Below are 23,110 nucleotides of genomic sequence, written 5' to 3' on the forward strand. Positions count from 1 at the left end.
TGGCCTTCCTGGCAGGCCTGAGAAAGGCGGCAGGCCGGACTGCGCCTCAGCTGGGATGGCACTGGCTGGCCGGGAGGGTGCGGGGGCCGGGAGCCAGAGCAGAGCAGGCAGAGGGAAAAAGCAGAGATGCACCCAGACGTGGCCAGTCTGAATGTGGACCGTGGCCTAGGGTCAGCCAAAGGGAAAGACAGACGCTAAGAAGACAGGAAGGTCTACCATAAAGCGCTCACTGTTAAGGAGGAGGAAGAGAGAGGAAAAGGAGGAAGAGCTGGTCAGGAGCGGGAACAGGAAGGCCCAATTTAGAACATGCAAATGCTACTTCCTCAGTAATTCCATCAAACCTCCCTCTGTTCCCCCACCCAGGCAAGGGGCTGAAAGTCTGGGCAGCACTTCCCTGGCAGGACCCCTGGGCCGGAGCCTGAGGCCTGCTAGGAAATCCTCAGTTCCCTCTCACCACCCCACAACACACCAACCTGGCCGGAGGGCCGGCCTTGGCCTTTGCTCATGGTGGTCTCTGCAGTGAGAGCGGGATGCTTGTGTTTCGAGCATCCTCTTGGAAGAAAGACCAGCCTAAGTTCTCTGACAGATTCTGGAATCCTCAAAGCCAGCTCTGCCCCAGGCACGTTGAGAAGGTTTCCCCGGAAGCCACAGAGCTGCCCAGCAGCCTGGGTCAGAGGAGGCAGGAGGCCCAGCCCTCCAGCTCATGGCAGAGGGGCAAGGATGGGCCCGGAGGCCTTTCCCTGCCCATTTACTCTCAACCAACATGTGTGAAACATTTGGAAAGAGTTTCTTTTTTTTTTTTTTTTCTCCTGAGGCAGAGTCTCACTCTGTCTCCCTGGGTAGAGTGCAGTGGCATCATTGCAGCTCACTGTAACCTCAAACTCCTGGGCTCAAGTGATCCTCCTGCCTCAGCCTCCCAAGCAGCTGGGACTACAGGTGTGTGCCACCATGGCCAGCTAATTTTTCTATTTTTAGTAGAGATGGGGTCTCACTCTTGCTCAGGCAGGTCTTGAACTCCTGAGCTCGAGTAACCCTCTCACTTCGGCCTCCCAGAGTGCTAGGATTACAGGCGAGAGCCACAGTGCCTGGTCTGGAAAGAGTGTCTTAAAGACTCACAACCAAGTTTCAAAAGAATAAGACTTGGTATTCAGCTGCAAGGAATCAAAATACTATATGATGTTTCTCGAGGGCAATTTAACCAGCTAAATCTTTAGGATGTGTCCCTGGCCCAGTGATTCTTGTCTAGAAACGTATTCCAAGGAAATAATCAAGGCTCTGGGCAAAAATAGCCAAGGATGTTCACCATAGCAGTCTTTATAAGAGAGAAAAAGAGGAAAGACCTACATGTAGGCAACTGCTTAAATAAATGATGGTCCATCTGTACAAAAGGACTATGCAACTCTTTGAAGTGACTTGGAGGAGAATGTTTGACCCAATGGAAATTTTAATCATATGTTGTGAAGTAAAAGCAAAAAAAGAAAAAAAAAAAAAGGAAAAGAAAAAAGTAACAAGAAGGTACAAACAGTATGATCTCATCTTTTTAAATTAAAAAATATGCTGGAAGGGTATATAACATACTAAAATATTAATAATTATAGGTGGTTTTTATCTTCTTCTTTTTGTCTGCTTATATTTCCTAAATTTTCTGCAAAAATCATCAACATCCTTGTAACAACAACAACAAAAATCAATAAAAGCTATTTCCTAAAACACAAAAGGAAGAGATCTAAGACCCAAGAGACTGTTCATTCCTTGAACATTAAAATCCGAGCTGGATTTAAAGAAAAAAAAAAAAATACTGGACAGGCCAGCATGGTGGCTCACGCCTGTAATGCCAGCACTTTGGGAGGCTGAGGTGGGAGGATTGCTTGAGGACAGGAGGTCGAAATCAGCTTGAGTAACACAGTGAGACCTAGTCTCTAGAAAAAAGAGAAAAATGAGCCAGGCACAGTGGTCCCAGCTACTCAGGAAGCTGAGGCAGGAGGATCGCTTGAGCCCTAGAGTCTGGGGTTACTCTGAGTTATGAGGATACCACTGCACTCTGGCAACAGAGACCTTATCTCAAAAAAAAAAAAAAAACAACAAAACACACACACAAAAAAAACTGGACAGAGACATCTTAAAACCAACTAAGAACATTTTCAAGGACTAAGAGGCAGTTTCCAGGAAAGAGGAATTAGAATCGTCCAGAAGGCCCCAGCGAGTGCAAGAAGGGTGAGAACAACTCGCAGGGAGCCAAATGCTCTGGAAATGTCCATGAGTACTCAGGACCAACTTTTCTGTACAGGCCCTTCGAGTAACTGTACTGGAGCGGGGAGATGAGGCTAGCAGGCCACAGCATGAAAAGGCAAAGCAAATGTCACCGTTGTCCTTGTTTAAGGAGAGGACAATGGCCATTTCTTTAGACAGTGAATTCAAAGGGGAGGGAGGAAAAAGGCCAGTTCCTGAGCTGAGATTTGTTTATCCAAGTGGAAATAGGGAATGAATTTTTACAACCAAGGTGACAAAACCCCACATTAGGAGTTTGGAAGAGAAATCCTCACAAGCTCTGTAAAGCAAGCAAAAGAACTCAGCTGATGTTTCACAGAAGTTTTCTGGATAATGAGGCAGAACACAAGAAGATAATAGAGCAGAATGCTGGGGCGGGCATTCAGAGAACCCAGGTTACAGAAGTCGGTTACAGAAGTCGGCCTTTGCTAGGAGATGCCCTAGAACCCAAGGAAGGAAAAATTCCACAGGGCATGGACTTAATTATTCAAGTGTCAGGAAAACCTGAGGAGCAATGAGGAGATGCCTGAATGTCTCCAATCCTCTTTATGATTAAAAGCCAAAAGCTTTAAAGTCTATCTCAAATGTCAGAATGCGTCCATTTGGGAAACAGTTACTGGGTGCTTCCTATCCATTCATGCATTCAGCAAATAACCAGGCACTGGTGGGTACAACCTTTACATGGCGACAGCACCGTGAGGTTCAAGACCACCCCTCACCGACTAAACAAACAAGAAAAGACAGGGTCCATTCTTGGGACAGGGACAAGTCACTAGGGTCAGGTCACTAGGATGCATCCCTTGTAAAGATGCCAAGTAGCACAGTGACAGAGTGTTGGGCAAAACTTTCTACTCCCACGAGCACTCCTCAGCCTGAAAGGGCCCTGCCTCTTTCTTAAGAAATGATGACTCCACCTTAGAAAATAAATATGACAGTACACATGAGGTTGGCTGGTGCTGGATGACTTTGTATCTCTTAAAAACATCAAATTCTCCTCCCCGCCCCGGCCCCACTACCACCACCCCGTGAAGCTATATCCTATTAATTACAGCCTCGTATTATATACGGCCAACACCTTCAGCTTTGTTCTCCTATAGCATTTCTCTTCAGCAAAGAGGAGGCAGCCAATACCCTACTTTGAAAACCAGCCCAGGAGTTTCTGTGAGACAAATTATTAAATTAAAAAAGCACCTCTCCTGCCCTTTAATTAAAGAGATGCCATCCAATTGCACTTGTGGATAGAAAGAGATTTTTTTAAAAAGTTATTCTTCCAGAATCTTCTAAGTACCAAGTGACTTTAGCCCTGAAAATTTCCCTGCCAAAAAACAAAGTGATGGCACCAGCTTCGGGCACCAGGAATTGCTCCCTCAGCACCTGGCAGCAGCTGGTACCTACCTGAGGCCAGTTTACAGACAGAAATAAAAGCTCTCTTGAAATAATGCTAAGGTTCAAACACTCTGATAAAAGCTGGGGACTTCAAAGGTAGGACTGCACAGCCCATCCCTAATCCTCCCCATTGTATCCGATGAGGCTGGCAGGTTCTGGGCTGGCCCTCATCACCTTCTGCCTGAGCTCTGCCCCGTAGGCAGAGCCAGCTGGAGAGGCGGCAGTGGAAGTCTACACTCACTCCCTTGGCAGGGATGGGCCTAGGCCCTGGTGCACTGCAATTGGTCCTGCACCAGCGAGATGGTGGTTAAAAAAAAGAGAACAAGAAAAGGAAACACTGATCAAGAGGGATGAACCCAATTACTCTGGAGTCAGAACTGAATTCAATGCCGGGTTCCAAAGCTCACTCTCACCGTGAACTTGGGCAAGTCATTTTAGACTTCCAAGCTTCAGTTTCTTGGTTTAAAAATGATAACCTTCCACTGGTTTCTGACAAGGAGTAACTGAAATAGCCTATGTGAGCAGAAGTGAGAGAGCCTTCTTCCCTCCCTCTTTCTACCCTCCTCTCTCTCAACTCCATCCTCCTTCTTTTCTTCTTCTTTTTTTTTTTTTTTGAGACAGAGTCTCACTTTGTTGCCCAGGCTAGAGTGAGTGCCGCGGTGTCAGCCTAGCTCACAGCAACCTCAGACTCCTGGGCTTAAGCGATCCTCCTGCCTCAGCCTCCCGAGTAGCTGGGACTACAGGCATGCGCCACCATGCCCGGCTAATTTTTTCTATATATATTTTTAGTTGTCCAGATAATTTATTTCTATTTTTAGTAGAGACGGGGTCTCACTCAGGCTGGTCTCGAACTCCTGACCTCGAGCGATCCACCCGCCTCGGCCTCCCAGAGGGCTAGGATTACAGGCGTGAGCCACCGCGCCCGGCCCCTTCTTTTCTTCTTTAAAAATATTTATTAGGCAGTATATGCACAAGGTACAAAATTCAAAATGCAGGAAAAGGTACACAGTGAAAAGACCACCTCCACTGTGGGAAACCACTGTTACCAGTCTCCCAGGTATCCTTGCAGAGCTACAGCATAGCCAGGCACTCTGTCTCTTACCTTCTCCATAAGAAAATATTAATATCTTAGGTGGTACACAGTGTACATCAGTACATAGGGAGCTTTCACAGCCTTTCTTACAGTTGCACGGAACTTCACTGTATGGTGACAGGGCAATTTATTTACCAGTTCTTCTTTACTGATGGACATTTTGGTTATTTCTTTTTTTGTGTTCTTTTTTGTTTTGTTTTTTTTTTTTGCTTTTACAAGTAATGATGCAATGAACTATCTTGAAAAATGCATCATTTCACATGTATGAACATTATCTGTAGGAGAAATTTCCAGAAGTGGAATTGCTGGTGCACTTTTAATTTTAATAAATACTGTCAGATTTCTCTCTATAAACGTTGCACTGATTTACACTTTTATCAATTATGAGAGTGTCTGTTCCCCACTGTGACATCTGCATGATAACTTGCGTTTCTCTTACTGCTAGTGGGCTGTACATGCTCTCATAGGGTTTAGAACCCTCTGTATGTCCTTTTGTGTGACCTGTCCATGTTCTTAGCCCACTTTTAAAATTAGGTTGATGGTCTTTTTCTTATGACTTGTTGGAGCTCTTTAGATACTGAGGAAATGAGCTCTATCTATGATATATGTTACAAAATTGTTTGCTCAGTTTTGAGAACTGGCAGACTCCTTTGACTTTGTTTATGACAACTCTGCCATGTAGAAATTCTTTACTTGTGTAGGGTCAAATATTAATATATCAATTTTTCTTTTATGGCTTTTGGGTTTTAAGTCATACTTAGAAAGTAGTTCCCCTGAGTTCATTTTTTATGTTTACCATCATTACTCCATCTGAAATTTATTTCATTACAATGTGTTCATTTTTTTTTTTAGATAGGCAGCTAGTTGTCTCAAGTCATAAATTTTAAAATGCCATCTTTTATAGTAACTTACCTTGAAGTCCCTTCTCCTTCTTCTCTTCCAACCCAAGCCCAGTCACCTCAGAATCATGTTTTTTCTTTCCACGGCTCTCCCATCCCTTCATTCAACCATGAGCCGAGAGCTGAGCTATGGTTTTCATGACTGACAGCCGCATACGCCGCGCAATATCTTAAGCAAGCAGCGACCTCAGAGGCATCCTTTTATTTTACAGTGAGGGACAGTGAGATCCAAAGAGGTGAAGTGGACTTGTTCAAGACCATGGGGCAGGTTAAAGTATATTCTTGTGATTTTTTTATTACTATTCAAGAAGAGAAGTATTGGTTTTGCCATAAATTCTGTTCAATCAATAGATATCTATTAAACAACTACTCTGCCCAACAGTGCACCAGGCATTGGGGCTCCAGAAATAAATGACACAGCTCTGTGCTTTCAAAAAGCTCAGAGTCTAGTGTGGGATCTGAACACATCTACTTGCAGACTAGTAGCTAAGGCAACAGTGGCCTGTGAATGTGGACAGACTGGTTCATTTCATAAGACGTGGCATGGGAAAGGCTCAGAAGATACCGAGTTTTTAACTGGCCTGACATGACTAGGACTTTGACTGAACATCGAGAAGGCATTTAGCAATAAGGCAACAATGGGACAAAGCAGGGTGTCTGGTAGGAAGTAATGTGACTTAGCTGTGGGTGGAGTCACACACACAAAAAAAGGTTCCTCTGAGAATCTGTGGTCATTGGCAGGCTCTTACGTGGGTTTGGGCTCTGGTTCCTCAAACTGTAAGCTAAGAATTATCAACAAATGGATTTATCTGTAGGGTCTGCAGGTATCTGGCAGAGGGAAACACATCTTCTCCCTGGAAGAATATACTTTCATCTTATACCTCAAGGTAGTCTCACAGATAGATTTCTAACAAATATAAGCTCACAATAAAAAAAAAATCACAAAACACCGAGGTCCTCACGAAGACCAAGTTCTCATGAGTGGGAGTTCAGCAGAAGCACCAAACAACAGAACTACACCTGCAAATACTTCAGATATTAGAATTACTGGATGTAGAATATAAAAATAAATGTTTAATATGATTAAAGAAATAAAATGGGGAATTAAAAACACGAGTAAGATTTTTTTAAAAAGATCAAGCATTTATTGAAAAGAATAAAATAGACACACAAAAATAATATAGTCATCCAGATTAAAAACTTAATGGATGAGCATCAAAAACAACAACTGCAATAGACTAAAACATATTAAATATATTAAATGTGGGAGTTAATACTGATACTAAAAATACCCCCATGGAAGGGCTAAAGAGAAAATTAGAGGTAACTAAAGAGAGAATTAGTAAACTGGAAGACAAATAAGAATTAATCTGAAAACACGCAAAATGACAAAAAGATTAAAACTGAAAAAGAAGTTAAGAGACACAAAGGATAGAATAAGAGCTAATATACAACTCATTGGAGTTCCCAAAGGAGAGACTAGAGAGAGATAATGATGAAGAAACAATATTCAAAAGATACTGGCTAAAGATGTTCTAAAATTTATGAAAGTCACCAGTCCCTGGTTTCACAAAGCTCAGTGAATCTTTAGCCAAATAAAATAAAATCCACTCCTCAGTATTACATTATAGTGAATTGCAAAGTACAAAACACAAACACATGCACACACGTACACATACACACAACAACCAGAGAGAAGAATTTACCTAAGAGAACAATAATTGGGCTACCAGTTTCTTAACATCAATAATGAAAGCCAAAAGACAGTGGAATACTGTCTGTAAGTACTAAGGGAAATAACTGTCAAGCTAATGTTTTATACCCAGTAAAACTATCTTTTAAGAGTAAGGATGAAATAAAATTCCAGCCAAACAGAAACTGAAAGCTTATGACTAAAAGACCTTCACTGCATTCTTATCTCAGAAAGAAGGCCTAAGATGAAATGGAAAATGTGAGCAAATGGTAAATATGTGGAAAATTGAAGCAAAAATTAACCATATACAACATTAAAAATAGCACTCAATTTGTGGAATTAAAGAGAAAAACAAGGTGCAGCTAAACCACTGAATGACAAATGAATGTGAGTAGGGACAGCAGTGACTTTATATCAAACAATAGAAGGTCCTTGCATTGTTTGAAAAAAGATATAGATATCACCAACTAACTTTAAACATTATGCAGTTTGCATGCATCAAAAGAATGAAGTGTGTAAGTTTCAAAGTAGTAAAGAGAAAATAAACGGACTGAAAGAAAGAAACAAAACTTTCAAACAGTTTAAAAGAAAGAATGAACAGAGAAGAATCAGAAAAAGAACAAACAGAAAGCACAAAACAAGATGGTAGAAAGAAATCCATATATATCCAAAACCATAACAAATGCAAATGGCCTGAACTCGCCAGTGAAACAACAGATATCAGATAAGATTAAAAACAAAAGGAGAGGCCAGGCGCGGTGGCTCATGCCTGTAATCCTAGCACTCTGGGAGGCCGAGGCGGGAGGATCGCTCGAGCTAAGGAGTTCGAGACCAGCCTGAGCAAGAGCGAGGCCTTGTCTCTACTAAAAATAGAAAGAAATTATATGAACAACTAAAAATATATATATAGAAAAAATTAGCCGGCATGGTGGCACATGGCTGTAGTCCCAGCTACTCAGGAGGCTGAGGCAGGAGGATTGCTCGAGCCCAGGAGTTTGAGGTTGCTGTGAGCTAGGCTGACACCACAACACTCTAGCCCGGGCAACAGAGTGAGACTCTGTCTCAGGAAAAAAGAAAAAAAAAAAGAGAGTCCTTCCCTTCCTATCCCTCCTCCTCCTCCCCATTAAAAAAAAAAAAGAAAGAAAAAAAGAAAATCCAGCCCTAGGCTGTCTATAGAAGACATGAGGACAAAGATATAGGCTGAGTCCTTGACATGCAAGCAGAAACCATAGTCATGGCAGAGAAGCAAGTAGCAGAGAACTGTGGCCAACATGCCAAAGCCTAGCAAGAATAAGAAGGAATGGCAAAAAAAGCAGGATCAGAGAAGTAGGAGAAGGACCCAGAGTGATGAGCCAGACCCAGGGTGGGGGGAAGACTGTTCATGATAGTACCTGCTATGGAGAAGTCAGGTAAGTAGAGGTCACAAAATGGGTCCCCAGGTGTGATTAGGAGGTTGCCGGGGACCTCTGGGAGAGCTAGTTGGAGTGGGAGGTGAAATGCTCTCCACTGTTGTTGAGCTGGAGAGGAGAAGGGGAGAAAGGAAGTGGGACAGAAAGAATGGACTCCTCTTTGTGAAATCCTAGGGTGAAGAGAAGTGATATAGGAGAGGGGTCAGGGAGGGGAAGACAGGTGTGTCTGTAGCTGTAGGTGGGGAATTGGGGCATAGGAGGATGTGGGGTGCCCAGCCCAGGGAAGGACACAGAGGAACAAGGAGTGGGGTTGATGGTGGAGAGTAGCGCAGGAGGGTGGGTACAGGTCTCCCAGCTTGAGGCAGGGAGAGGCAGGGTTGGTTCAAGATGGGCCATGCAGGCTGGGCGCGGTGGCTCACGCCTGTAATCCTAGCACTCTGGGAGGCCGAGGCGGGTGGATCGCTCGAGGTCAGGAGTTCGAGACCAGCCTGAGCAAGAGTGAGACCCCGTCTCTACTAAAAATAGAAAGAAATTATCTGGACAACTAAAAATATATATACAAAAAATTAGCCGGGCATGGTGGCGCATGCCTGTAGTCCCAGCTACTCGGGAGGCTGAGGCAAGAGGATCGCTTAAGCCCAGGAGTCTGAGGTTGCTGTGAGCTAGGCTGATGCCACGGCACTCACTCTAGCCCGGGCAACAGAGCGAGACTCTGTCTCAAAAAAAAAAAAAAAAAAAAAAAAAAGATGGGCCATGCAGGGGGAAGACAGGAAGAGTTCAGAATTTCAGAGGTTACCCGCTTCTGGGTAACGGCAAGTCTACAAATGGCCTCGAGATCTGCGCCTAGAGAACGGAGCTCTGCTGTGAGGTGAGGGCTTGTGAGCCTGGGGGGCCCAGGATCAGACATCACAGTGTGGGATTAACCAACGGGCACCGCCAGCCTCCAAAGGGTACCTGTCGCTTCTCGAGGGACGGGCTTGGATATGGTCCTTGTGAGAACACTCGGATGTGATGCATAAAACAACCACTAAAGTGTGGCCACTGTGTTCTACCAAACATATGCAGGACAGCCTGCCCAATCTGGAAGCCCATTCCCTTGCTGTCCTACTGGGGAATGGGATGGGGCAGGGATGGCACCCAGGCACCACCCAGAAGGCAAATCACACACAACCAAGAGTCATCACAAAAGTTATCGTTTCCCATTTAAATGTGGAGGGCCGACATTCCTGCTTTCTGCAGTAATCATTCCAACCTCATTTCAATTCTGTATATTCACACGCTGGGGGTAGGGAAGGAAGAAAGGGAAGACAGTTGGGCCACAATGTGATCCCTTATTCACAGCTTCTGACTGCACTGAAAATCCTCACATTTCCTACAGTCTCTCAGTACTCCCAGAAACATACACACAATAGAGCATATATATTTAATATCAGAAACTCCTTTACAATGGTGGTTGTCAAAGACAACCAAAACCCCTGGGCCATATCTCTGGGCCACTTTTAATCGTCCTTTTACAAACATGTATACATATATATATATATAATAAAGATAATACATACTAGATAAAAATTCAGATAACAGAAATGAATGAAAGAGAAGACAAAAGGCCTCTGTACTTGGGGTAAAGCACTAGGGATGGGGGAAGGGTCAGGCCTGTGAGTTATACACATTAATTAGTAGGTAATAAAACCCAGTTACTTTACCTTTTGAAGCTGCTGATTCAACATGTATCTGGCTCTACTTTGGGCCTAACATCCTTTAATCCCTCTCTTTCAGAAGCCACCCCAATTTCCTGTTACCACTTCACCCCCCCTTATTTAAGAATACAATTCCTCAAGTGCCTTCTTTCTGATTCTAGAATTTTTAATTTAGCCTTTAGTGCTGCAGCAGTCTTATTTTCTAATTCTTTTCTTTGCAAACAAGCATGAGTTGGGCCCAATAGCAATACAGGCTTTCACGGGCTAGCGCGGCAACCTGGCACTATTCACATGTTGCCTCCTTGGGAAAGTGCTTTCTGCTTTATACACGAACAACTGGGAGATACTTACTTGCAAAGTGGAGATGGGGGAGGGAGCCTCTGTAATCTCAATCTCTGTGCTACCAAAAAGAGCTCAGCCCTAATCCTGCCTGCCCTGCTACTAAGGTACTTTGCCAGCAGGGACTCTGGGGCACGACTGCCTGGGCTCCAATCCTGGCACTGATGTTTACTAGGTCTGTGACCTTGGGAAAGGTGTTTAACCTAAATGAGCTAGTACATATATGTATATATAAAGTGGTGGCTCACGCCTGTAATCCTAGCACTTTGGGAGGCCAAGGTGGGAAGATAGCTTGAGGCCAGGAGTTTGAGACCAGCCTGAGCGAGAGTAAAATCCCATCTCTACAAAAAACGGAAAAATTAGCCAGGTGTACTGCACATGCCTCTAGTCCCAGCTACTCTGGAGGCTGAGGGAGGAGGATCAGTGGAGTGTAGGAGTCTGAGGTTGCAGTGAGCTATAATGATGCCACTGCACTCTAGCCCTGGAGACAGAGCAAGACCCTGTCTCAAAAAAGAAAAAAACAAAAAGTGCTTAGAATTGTACTGGGCACATAGTAAGTGCCATATAATAAAAGAGCTGAGTGAGGTTAGTTAAGAAAAGACAGTTGACTAGTCCTTGGAGCCACAGACTGGTGAAAGCTATCGGTCTTCTTCCCAGAAAAGTGCATATATGTAACCCTCTGCACAACTTCATGTACACGGACCCCTGAAGCCCACCCACACACTGCATGGGTCAAGGACCCCTGATTTCAGCCCTCTCTATCATGACTCGAGGTTCCTAGGGATGAAACTCCAAGGGAATTCATAAAGTGTTATGTTTCCATGCACAGAACTATTCAGCACGTCTTTCTTTCCCCTTGTTTTAGATTCTGCTTTTGGCAGAAACGTTACACCTTTCTTCCCCAAAGCGCTTTTGACCCTTGCCAGTTTTTCTCTTCCTTTAGGCCAGATCCTCTCAGGTGCACCTTAAGACAATCTTGCTCAGTGCAACAAAGATCCAACATACTTTTTGGGAATTATTCTGATCCGTCTCAAAAGCTCCGACAGGCTAGCCCATCTTCAGTGAAGGCAGACCCAGTCATGAACTAGGGCCTGCTGGGTCCCCACCAAAGGCAACGCAGGCACGGATGCTGGGTCAGCCCAGGTCCTCACCCTCAACAAGCCTGGAGACAGTACAAACCAGAAAAAGCCAAAGATCGGAGAAGCCAGAAGAAACGAGTGAGATTGCCTGATCCCCTCATTACTTGCCAGAGAAGTGACTTGCCCAAGGTCATCCAACCAGTTCACTGCAAAGCTGAGAACCTCCCAGTTCGGTACTTTGAATGCTTCCAAGACATTGCCATGCAGGTGAATCTCGTTAAAATGCAGATTCAGCAGGTCTGCTGAGGGGCCCAGATGCTGATGCTGCTGGTCCACAGATCACATAGAGTCGCAAGGTTTATGTCAAGGCTAATGGACTGTACCCCCCTGGGTAAAGCCCCTTCCCTTACCCTGCAGGTGGCTGTTTAAATGCCCTTTCTTCAGAAAAGCCTCCCTTCCCCCTCCTCCATCAGTGGCTCCTGAGCCTCTGTACTTTTTCTTTTGAAGCATTTATAACAACTGTAATTAAAGATTATTTCTGTAATTATTAGTTTAATGTGTGCCTCCTGGGGTGACTGCAAGCTCCATGAGGACTGGACCAGCACAGTGTCTAGTGAATCACATGCTGCCAATAAACAGTAGCTGCCGTGGTCTGGAATGGGCTGTAGCCGCTTCCTGGAGTAGGAAGGTAATGTTTACACTCGTGGGAAACACTTTCTGGAGGCCTCAAGGCCAACAGTGACATTTCTTAGCTTTAAAATTCCCACCAGCTTCAAATATAAGCCAACTAAACTTTCAAGTTGAAAAGCAAACTTTTCCAATAAAAAGGTCTCCTAAATCTTTATCAAGTGCAAAATAGCCCTGATCTGGTACTAGCCACTCTGCTTGGGGAACAATTAGGCCCCTGAAAATTGAGCATTCCCTCATAGTCCTCACTGCGTGGACCATCTTCAGGCACTGTGTGAGGGCCCCGGCAACCGAAGCAGTGGGCACACTCCCCGACCAGGCTCTCTGCTACAGGCCGACCGACAAGTTCTTTTTCCATTTTTCTGCTGCCATCCTTTCAAGGAACCCCAAAGCACTGAATGCCCAGCTCCTTTGCATGGGCAGAGAGGTCTGACCACATCATCATCATTCTAGGGAGGCAAAGTTTGAAGTCAGTCTGTCTGGGTTTAGGTACCAGCTCTGTGCCCTTGGACAACTTAACTCCTCTGCCAAATGCGAATAACAGTGCCGGAGCCAGCACCTGCAAGGACCAAGGGAGACATATACATAAAGCACTTAGCATAATCCTGGACCAGCATACATGATTATTATTATTCGCCCCATATCTGAGTCCAATTCAAAACCTCTCTATTGTTCTGCACAAGTCTCCACCCAGTGGCTCTACCCCATTGAGGATCATTGCTTCCCAGCCCCCTCCTGCCTCACCTGTCTGGAGCTTGTTTGATGCAATGACTCACAGCACAACTCTGCAGCTCCCATCAATCACCTCCCTGTCCCTGCCTCTGTGTGTCATTCATGGGTTCCTTCTGGGAGGGAAATCTTTTCCTAATGTCCAGTATATTCATTCAACAGGGGTTTCTTGGGAGCCCAAAATGTACTAGGCCCTGTTTTAGGCACAGGGGCTCAGCAATGAACAAAGCAGACTTCTATCCTCACAAAATGACATCCTAGTAGGAGATTTAATCCACAAATAGAGATCAGTTCAGGTCTCAGGCCTTTCCTTACATCCCTATTCTTCTCCCCTGACCAATCCTAAATAAATCACACACAAGTCAAAGTATGAAGAAAGCATTCCAGATCAAAAAATGGTGTGATGTAGGAACATCCTGATGACTAAACTTCTGATCCTCTGAACTGCTGGACTTTGAAGGCGGCAGTGTTAAAACAGCCAGAATCACCCAGGTCCCCTAGTTGTCACACTGGCCAGTCAAATCCTCCAGAACAGTGTATGTAACATACCCGGAACATAAGGCACTCCATCTACCTGTCTCCTCTGTGTAGCATGAGCCCACAGTTTTGCGTTCTCATAGCCACATTCTTTGAACTGAGCTTGACTCAGGATCCCCAGTAGTAACAGAAGCAGCGGCCTTGTGCAAAGAGCACTGGAAACAGACTCTGAAAGCTCAGGTTTGAGTGCTGGCTCCTGGGCATGGAGCCTCCTTCCTCCCTCAGTTGCTTTTAGACAATCTCTAAGGTCCTCTTCCAGCTCTGAAGCCAAAGGCTGGGATCAGCCACCATTAACATGAGACCCAGTAGATTCACAGATCCTTAATTCAACAAAAGGAGTCCCTGCCCTGGGCCAGGCTCTGGCCAGGCATGAGGGATCTGGGGGTGAGCAAGCCAGGTGAGATGCCTGTGCAGAGCGTCAATGCTGGTGGGGCCAGTGAGCCTGCACCTGTCTCCAAGATGCATCGGGCTCCTCCTTTTATTTATTTGTTTATTCCCTTCTAGAAAGAAATCGTGCTTCTTTCCAAGCACAACTCCGCTAGAAATATCTCTGGGCCACAAGGCAAACCTAAAATAGAAGTGCAAAATCTCTGGTGGTCCCATTAGTTTCCTTTCCTCCAACTCGAAAACCATTCCAGACCTTGTCTGTCTCCTTGTCTCTAGACAGAGAGCCTAAAATAAGTCTCCCCGGTAGGAAATGCCTGGTTGGAACGGAAATGACCCAAGCACAGAACAAATGGCCCACTGGCCACACACATGGGATGAGGACTCACCCAGGAATCAGCTCTGAGCAGATAAGCAAAAGGCTCTAGGAGTGAACCTCTTATCCCCACTTCAACTCACTGTAGCCCCCTCCACCCAGACACCCAGCCAGGCTAGAGGAGGAAAATGTGACCCAAATGTCCAACTTCCGCTATCCAAAAGAAAGCAGCTCTACCCCCACTGTCCTCAAAGCAGGAAAGCCAGCTCCAGAACATAACCGGAGCACCAATAGATGGGCAATTGCAGGTTCTGCTCCAGACTGGCAGGTGCCTGGCACAGGGTGACCCCTGGCTTGAAGGCCAGCTGACAAAAGCACCATGAAAGCTACAGAAAATAACACCTACTTTAAAACAAGTATGAAATAGATGGCCATACTAAGTCTCAAAAATCAAGACCAGACAGGCCCATCAGCTTTGACTGCAAACATTAGGAATACATTTTCTAATATCTAATGACAGTTAAGGACGGTTGTCTTCCCCTTCCCCCACATGGCCCCACTGGTTCTGGACGCAATAGGGATGCAGGCCCCCAGTCCTCTACTTGGCAGGTATGAACTTTGACTGTTTTTACTTACACGTGTACAAACACAGGACTGAGAGGGCAGCTTCAAAGCCGGCTGGGTGACCCCATAGAGCACAAAGTCCTTCTCTGCACACCTGTAGAGGAGTTTTGTGAATTTCCCAGGCACCCACTGGGGCCCTTCAGGTTGACACCAGTCCGGAGTTTCCATTTTGCACAGAATTAAAGGGGCTCCAGGTGCTCTTCGCAGGTAGGGTACTCGGCCCACAGCTCAAGGGTGGGCCACCAGGATGGTCCCTCAGACAGGAAAGAATAAGCACCTCGCAATGTCCCTGTGAAAACGCACCCAGGGTACTGCTACGCCTTGTCCGAACCGACTCAAAGAGCTTAGAGACACATTAATGACCGCTTTGGGTTAGTTAAAACCCAGACGAGCACCTCCCTGGTCTCTTAAATCTTCCCAAACTACAGCTCAGACTGTAGGGAAGCAGTTGCAACGCCCATAAAAGTCATCTTAAAAGGCAAGTTGGAAAAAAACCCGATACGCACTAGTTAGCAAGTCCGCGGTTAGCGGGGCGGGGGCACAGGGGCCGGATCTGTGGGGTCTGCGCGCCTGGGGTGGGGAGCCAGGGGCTGCCCCTCGGTCCCTGAGCCCCCGCGCCCACCTGGGAGCCTGGGGGCCCCGATCTGACGCTCGCGATCACGCCCCACAGCTCCGTCCAATTAGGAAAATGACCGCGAGAAGACGGAGAGAGGGCGACGAGGAAGGGAGACTGAGCCACCAGAGGCTAAAGACCGGCCGCGGGGACCCCGCCCGTCACCCCCACAGGCACCGAGCTCCTACCATAGGTCCCGGCCCGGGCCGCCCCAACGCCGGCCGGACAGGGTCCCACGGCGCCCCGCGAGCGGCAGCCAGCTGCCCCCGGGGGCGCCCCCTCCAGCCCCAGCGGCGCGCTCAGTCCTCCCCCACGCCCGGCCGGCGGGGACGCGCCGCAGCCCCACCCGCTCCGAGAATAAAGTTTGTGGGCAGCCGTAGGGGCGGGGCAGCGAGGGGTGAAACTTTGAGTCCTGGGCCGGGTGCGGGGGGAGCACACCGAGCGCCGGGACACCCACGTGCGGGCCCGAGAGCGGCCGGCGCCTCCCGGGCCTCCCGCTCCGCCGCGGCGCTTTCCTTTCATTTTTGCTTCTCTCTCTCTCTCTCTCTCTCTCTCTCTCTCCCTCTCTCTCCCTCTCTCTCTGTCTCTCTCATTCGCGCGCTCTCCTCGCTCTCGCCCTCTTTCGCTCGCTCCCTCCCTCCTTCCCTTCCCCCTCTCCCTCCGCTCCCCCCACCCCAGACGCCATCTCTCCCTCTTTCCCCGGCTCTCCCTCTCTCCCTCCAGCTCTCCGGCATGAGGGAATGTGGAAGTGAAAGGAAAAGACGACATGTTTGCAGCGCGGCGCGGGCCTGCGCGCGGCCGTCCCCGGGGAGAGGCGGGGGGCGGGTCGGCCGCGGCCGCAGCGACCCACCCCCGCGCCCCCCGCGCCCCCGCCGGCGCGCCGCCCGGGGCTGCGGGGCCGGGGGCCGCGGGCCGCGCGGGACACTCACCCTGGGTCCGGGCGCGGCTCCTGCGCTGGGGCCCTCGGCGGGCCGGGCCGGGGCCGGGGCCGGGGGCTCCTGGCTGCCCACCGCCCGGCTGCTGCTGCGCGCCCGCTGCCCGCCTCCACGCGCGCCCGCCGCCTGCTCCCGCCGCCCTCCCTCCGGCTCCTCTTTCTCTCTCTGTCTCTCTCTCCCCTCCTCCCCCCGCTCGCTCTCTCGCTCGCGCTCTCTCCCTCCCTGGAAGAAGGGAATGAGGCAGGGCTGACGTGAAGGGATGCAAAACAGCTCCTCCTAACCCGGCTAGCAGAGGAAGAGAGAGACAGAAAAGCAGCCCTTTTATCTCTCTTTTGTTTTCTCACTTCCTTCCACCCCCCAACACCCCCCTCTTGTCAGCCCAAGTTTTCTTTTCTCTTTCTACCGCAGAGAGGATTTTTCTTCCTTTCTTTCTCTTTCTTTCGGCTCAACTCTCCCACTCGAATTGAAAACCTGGAGGGTTTTCTTGCCCCCTTTTTTTTCTTCCCTCTTTTCTTCCTTCTTCCTCCTTTCTTATTTCTCTAAAAGGGTTTTGTTTGCTGTGGGAGTTTCGTTTGAAAATCAAGTCACGCCTTTTTTCCTTCTTTTCTTTCTTTCTCTTTTTTTTCTCCTCTCAGCAGAAAAGGGGAACAAAGATTAACTGAAGCGGGGGAGAGGGGAGCGTCCGAACCTCTCATGGAAATGGGGGGCCCGGCCCTGCCCGGCACAAAGGGGGCCGGGGGCCTGCCCCCCGTGGGAAGCCCGGGCGGCCTCCCGGGAGGAGGGCCGGCGGGGGCGGGGGCGCGGGCGCGGCTCCGGGGTGCTGCGCCTTCCCAAGTGCGGGCGAGAGGCGCCGCGTCCGCCCCCTCCCCAGCCAGAGGTGGAAGGCTGGGTGTGTTCTTTACTTATGTATTTTTAAAGTAGGCAGATGGGCTGGGAACATCCCCGCAGAGCACTGAACGGTAAAAGCCTTAGAACAGCTGTTAGCAGAGCCCTGGACGGCCAGACTAGAGGGAGCGGCGCGGGCCGTGAGCGCCGCGGCCGAGGTGGGAAGGACTCAGAGGAGCCCCTGCGATCGGCGGTTTTGCGGGGTCCTCAAGCGCAGGGCCTGGGCCTCGGCCCCGGGCGCACTGCTGGGGGGCGCCGAGGCGTGGCCGCTGGCCGCGCGGCGGTCAGGTCCCTGGCGGCTCCCCGCACGGCCGCGGGGTTTGGCCCAGCCTGGCCTCCTCCCAGCTCCCGGGCAGGCCGGACGGCCGGCCTCCGACCTCCGAGACACCCGCCATCCGAGCCGCTTCCCGACTCCGACGCAGGCCGGTCCGGAGCCCTCGGGCTGAGCCGCCACGGAGGGTCAATTATTCATGGGGCGCCTGGGCGTGCTCCCAAGACCTGCTCTGCCCCCGGCTTCTCCAGAGGAGTGGGGAGAAGACAGGGGAAAAGTTCCCAGAGCAAAGTTGGTCACATTTCTCATTTTCCCAAGTAAGTATTGAGCACCTGCTGGATGCCGGGCCCTTGGACTGGGGCTTCAGCCAGAGGAGAAACGTGAGGTCTAGGTGCCCCCTCCCCCCCACCTCGAGCTTCCGCACGAAACAATGCGAGGGGAGGCTGCAGCCCAGCACCGGGTCACCGAGAGGAAGGAAAGGCTGGATCCTCTCCCCTCCCTCCTCTCTGCCTTCCCCTTCCCTTCCTTCCTCCCGGCTGCATCTCCTTGGCTCCACCCCTTCTCCTCATCAATTCCTCCCACACTTCCCTGCTCTCCCTGGCTTTTCACTGAAGGGTCCCTTCTCCCAAGAAGGAGCAGATGCTGAGCCCCATTGTCTCTCCCCTAGTGACTGCAGCCTCCGGGGGACAGGACCTGCCACTCCTCGCCCCTCCCCCTAGCCTGGAAGCCTAGGCCTTTAGAGACTAGAGCCCCAAGGCCACTGCCCCTTGCTCTACCCTAAACCAGCTCCTGGTGCTCTGAGCCATGACTCCAGTCACTCAGAACATGATTTGTTTCTGCCTGGGAGTGAGAAAACAGCCTGAGAGTTTGGTCCAGCAGGAAGGACATCGTGATTTTAACATCAGCACACTGAGCCCCCCCAGTGAGCCCAGAGCCTTGTCCCAGTATACCCTCTTAATAGGTTATGCAGGAGGCCACATTTCCGTCATTACCTGCCCCCTCCCACTTAGTGCATCCAAGCTGTATCCTCCAAATAAAGCAAAATGCAGCTGACAGTCAAGCATTCATTCAACAAATGCTTACTGTGTACTACTCTGTGCCAGCTACTTTGCTGGGTGCGAAGGACTGAATCATCAGCAAGACGCAGTCCTTGCTTTGGTCATGCAGACTGGCAGGGGAAGGAGCAAGAAAGGACAGGTAACCACAATGCCATGTGATACATGCAAGGGTGAACTAAGGAAGCACCTAAGAGGGTGCTTGGATGAGGGTGGTCAAGGATGGCTTCCTGGAGGAGGTTATATCTAGATGACTAGGCTTGTGCTAGCGAAATGCATGGGAGGGAACAGCCTGTCCAAAGGCCCCAGGGCAAGAGAACACATTCTTACAGGTTCTGTGAACTATCAAGAGTTCAAGTATGTGTTGCAGCTAGAATACAAGTGGGGGAGTGAGGAGTGAGGATGGTGTCAGGGCCCATGTGGAGGAGGGGGGAGGGTGTCAGGGAAATGTTCAAATTTTAGCCTCTCCCACTTGCTAACTTCGTGAACTTGAGTGAATAACTTGGCCTTAGTGAATAATTTAGACCCAGTTTCCTAACTTACAAAACTGGAGTAAAAAGACCTGTGGGTTGCAGAGACAGGGACTCTTTTTAAGGGTCCAGGCTTACTTGCTGCGTATTCCCAGGAAAGCGAACCTCTCTGAGTTTTCTTGTCTGTAAAATAGGGATGAAAATACCTACTTCGCAGAGTTGTGAGGCTTAAATGAGCTCATGTGTAGCATGACATCTGGCACGTAAGCACCAATACCTGGTAGCTTTTATTCACTATTACTATACATCAGGGAGTCACAGGGAGGTACCCTTCCAACCTGGAGATGAGATTATGTTCCGGGTTGAAACCAGAGTGACTCACCGTACCAGAAACATGATAACCCGGCTGTGGAGGAAACATTTCTTCGAAGATGCCCTGTGTCCCAGTGGGTGCCTAGGATCAGGGAACACCCACGTCTGATCAAGATGGCCAGGGTATCTTCTTAGGAGCATGGCTGGAACTTGATGACTGTGGTCACCAAGGCCCAGCAGGATCAGTGGGTGGTAGCCTGCCTGAGGAGCAGCCAGGAGTCAGAAGAGGGGTGCGCCTGGTAAAATCCCAAAGGGCCCTAGGAGCAGGGACCCGGCTGTGTCTGCTCAGGGGAGGGGAGTGATCACAGAAGTTCACACTGGGGGAGGTGGGAGGCCATTATTGACTCCCCCAGAGCCTGAATAAAATCTCTCGAAACTTCCGTCCTTTGCTTGGCTTCCTGGTTCTCCAGGTAACCTGCAGATGAACTTGGCACCAACAGAATGCCCCCTGGATCCAGGCAGACACCAGCGTTCCAGTTCCTGCATTGTAAACATTTTACTCTTCTGTTATTTCTTTATAACACAAGTTCATTGTGAAAGAATTTGAAAATCAACTAAGCAAAAGTAAAAGAGAACCCTGTGTAGAGATATTATGTCTCAGTGTATATCCTTGGACGTTTTATATTTTTACAAAATTAACAGAAATGGCATAGCACTATACCTACTGAATTGCAATGATTTTTACCTAGTAATGTGTCACAAGTATCTTTTCTTGTCTATTAACATTCACATTATCACTTTTTTGTTGTTTGTTTTTTGAGACAGAGTCTCGCTCTGTTGCTGTGTCACCTGGGGTAGAGTGCAGTGGCATCATCATAGCTCACTGCAACCTCCAACTCCTGGGCTCAAGAGATCTTCCTGCCTCAGCTTCCCAAATAGCTGGGACTATAGGTGTGCACCACAACTCCCAGCTAATTTTCCCATTTTTAGTAGAGACAGGGTCTCAGTCTTGCTCAGGCTGGTCTCCAACTCCTGAGCTTAAGCAATCCTCCTGTCTTGGCCTCCCAGAGTGCTGAGATTGCAGGCATGAGCCACCTCGCCCAGCCACACATTATCATTCTTAATGAATGATGTTATTCCATGGTATGTATGTATCTTAATTTGTTCAAATCATTGGACTGATGGGATGTTTGCAGTTTTTTGCTTTTATGATCCTGCTGTGGTAAATATACTTGTGCAGTCACCTTAGTGCCACGCTGGGCTAAGTGTGTTATAGAGGTAGATGTCATTATCATTCCATAGATGGGGAGACTGAGGCACAGGAAAGCTTAAAAACTTCCCAAAGTCACAGGCGTGGAGTGACTGAGCCAGAATTTGCACCCAGAGTTTCCACTTGGGAGTTCCCTTTCAACCTGTCTGCTTTCCCCTCTTCTTTAGAGCCACTGTCCCCACCACATTCCTCCCCACTACCTTCCTCTCTTACAGATTGCCTCCCCATGAGAACCCGTCTGGGCAGGTGACCCACTTCCTTCTCTGACACCTTTCTACCTTCAGTAATGCCCACCTCCTGGGCTTGTTGGGAGGCACGAAAGCAGATAATACGTGACCTGTAATACATGATATGTATTTTAGATTGTAAAGCCTGTGCGAATGTCAGGAGATACCAGCCACAGACATCACCATTTAGCCAAATCCCCTGACTTGCCCAAACTCAGGAAGGAATCCTCCAGATTCATACCAGAGAGAATGAAATCGGCTGCTTCGATACAGCAATAGTAAATAGAGGCCTCCCCAGGGCATTTGCAAAGCCCCCCCCACCCCCAGCTAAAATTCAAAGGTAGGTTTGTTATTATAAGGTTTATTAATCTTCGAGATTTCCCTGAGGGAGGATGCATTCATGCTGCAGACCTTCCAGAATGTTCTATACTTCTCTGAAAATCCGAGGAATCTTGTAAATTGAGAAAAGGGATGAAAAGCTCTTCTGATGCTTCAATTGATGTGTTCACTAGAGTAACTCTGCTGGGAGATTAGCAGGTGATTATTAAAATCTTTCTTTCATTGGTAGAACCAAACAAACATTTTAAAAGATATTGGTGGTTTTGCAATATCTAATATTCTATTTTTAATAGCAAGCCTCCCAATTGGAATCCAGCAAAGGAAAGGTGGAGGACCCCAGAGTGAAACTAGACAGATGCTGCAAGTGTAGGTGGACCCAGGGCTCCCAAAAGCCTGGGCCCTTCAGAAACAGCAGGGACTGTGGGGAGCTGGTGGACAATAACTGAGAACCAAGTCACTGACCAGAGTCCCACAGAAGACGTGTTGGGCAGCAATCCAAAATACTTATAATAGTAATGATTTAGGAATATTCAGGGGTTTGGGGGAAAACCCCAAAAAAGCAAAAGACTGTATGGATAGATTGATTGAACATCTGAGTTTTTCAAATTGTTTTTCCAGGAGTAATGACAGGATGCATAGAATAATCCACCTCCTCTGACCTCCTCTTGTGATCAAGGGTGCGAATTTGTATCATGGCTGGAACCAATGAGTCGATTGGTCCTCTGTGCATAAACGTAAGAATAAAAATATACCAAAAGAAACATGTGCCATCGACCATAAACGCAACTGCCAGCTTCACCAAACAGTTAAAAATAAATAAATAGATAAAAGCCACAGTGGTGACACTCACTGCTACAGGAAGTGGCAAACTGGTACGAAGCCTGGAAAATAGTTTGATGTTATAGATCTGGAGAAGTTTAAAAGTTTCTGCCCTTGGATTCAGTAACTTTAATTTTAGAAATTTCTTTGAGTGAAATAATCAGCAATGTGGACAAAGATGTTTGTTAAGAATGCTTATCAAAGTATTATTTACATTGACAAAAATTACAAACCAGAAGAAGAAAGGAAAGAAAGAAGGAAGGAAATAACCTAAATATCCAAAAATGAGGAAATGTTTAAGGAAGCTATGGCATGAATGTTTGATGTGATACCGTATAAGCTATTAAAAATCACATTTTTGAATATTTAATGACTTGGGAAATATATATAATATGCTGAGTGAAATACAAAGTTGTATATGCATCAGAATTTTATGTTCTTAAAATGTTGTATATACATATATATATATTTACCCAGAAAAATACATATAAAATGCCTGCAAGGAGATATACGAGTTAAAAAGTTGTTTGTATTTGTTGTAATTATAGATGATTTTATTTTCTTCTTTATCCTTTAGTGTATTTGCCAAATTTCTATAATGATTATATATATTTTTTCTCTTCCCTGAGGAAGCTGTATTTATTTTTCTTCTTTTTTGTCCTGGGTTATTAAGGTATAATTGGTATAGAAAAAGTACACGTAATTAATATATGCAATTTGGTGAATTTGGACATATGTCCACACTTCTGTTACAATCACCACAGTCAAGGTAAT

The 23,110-nt window shown here is 47.6% G+C and overlaps 2 protein-coding genes across 3 annotated transcripts in view; one reads left to right on the forward strand and one right to left on the reverse strand.

Moving 5' to 3' along the window:
- Window positions 1-17,457, reverse strand: part of ZNF710 (zinc finger protein 710) — a 68,802-nt gene extending 51,345 nt beyond the window's left edge. The window contains exon 1 of the mRNA XM_045561699.1: window positions 16,683-17,457. The gene's annotated coding sequence lies outside the window, so the exon portion shown is untranslated. The remainder of the gene's footprint in view (window positions 1-16,682) is intronic.
- Window positions 17,185-20,329, forward strand: LOC123645129. 2 transcript variants are annotated; one of them, XM_045561703.1, is made up of 3 exons: window positions 17,185-18,161; window positions 18,948-19,041; window positions 20,152-20,329. In XM_045561703.1, the coding sequence occupies exons 1-3, from the start codon at window positions 17,614-17,616 to the stop codon at window positions 20,164-20,166; spliced, it is 657 nt and encodes a 218-aa protein (XP_045417659.1). In that variant the 5' UTR covers window positions 17,185-17,613; the 3' UTR covers window positions 20,167-20,329. The 2 variants fall into 2 exon arrangements, with proteins under 2 accessions (XP_045417659.1, XP_045417658.1); XM_045561702.1 differs by having other exon boundaries at window positions 18,948-20,329.
- The last annotated feature ends 2,781 nt before the right edge of the window (window positions 20,330-23,110 follow it).

The sequence above is a fragment of the Lemur catta genome, chromosome 9 (genome assembly GCF_020740605.2).
Source record: "Lemur catta isolate mLemCat1 chromosome 9, mLemCat1.pri, whole genome shotgun sequence".
NCBI classification, from domain to species: Eukaryota; Metazoa; Chordata; class Mammalia; order Primates; family Lemuridae; genus Lemur; species Lemur catta.

What these genes read in the sequence shown, in the direction of transcription:
- LOC123645129 (XM_045561702.1), top strand. Translation starts at nt 17,614, where the DNA reads ATGGGCTGGGAACATCCCCGCAGAGCACTGAACGGTAAAAGCCTTAGA. An exon ending in CACATTTCTCATTTTCCCAA is followed by an intron (nt 18,162 to 18,947) that starts GTAAGTATTGAG and finishes ACTCTGTGCCAG; the next exon opens with CTACTTTGCTGGGTGCGAAG.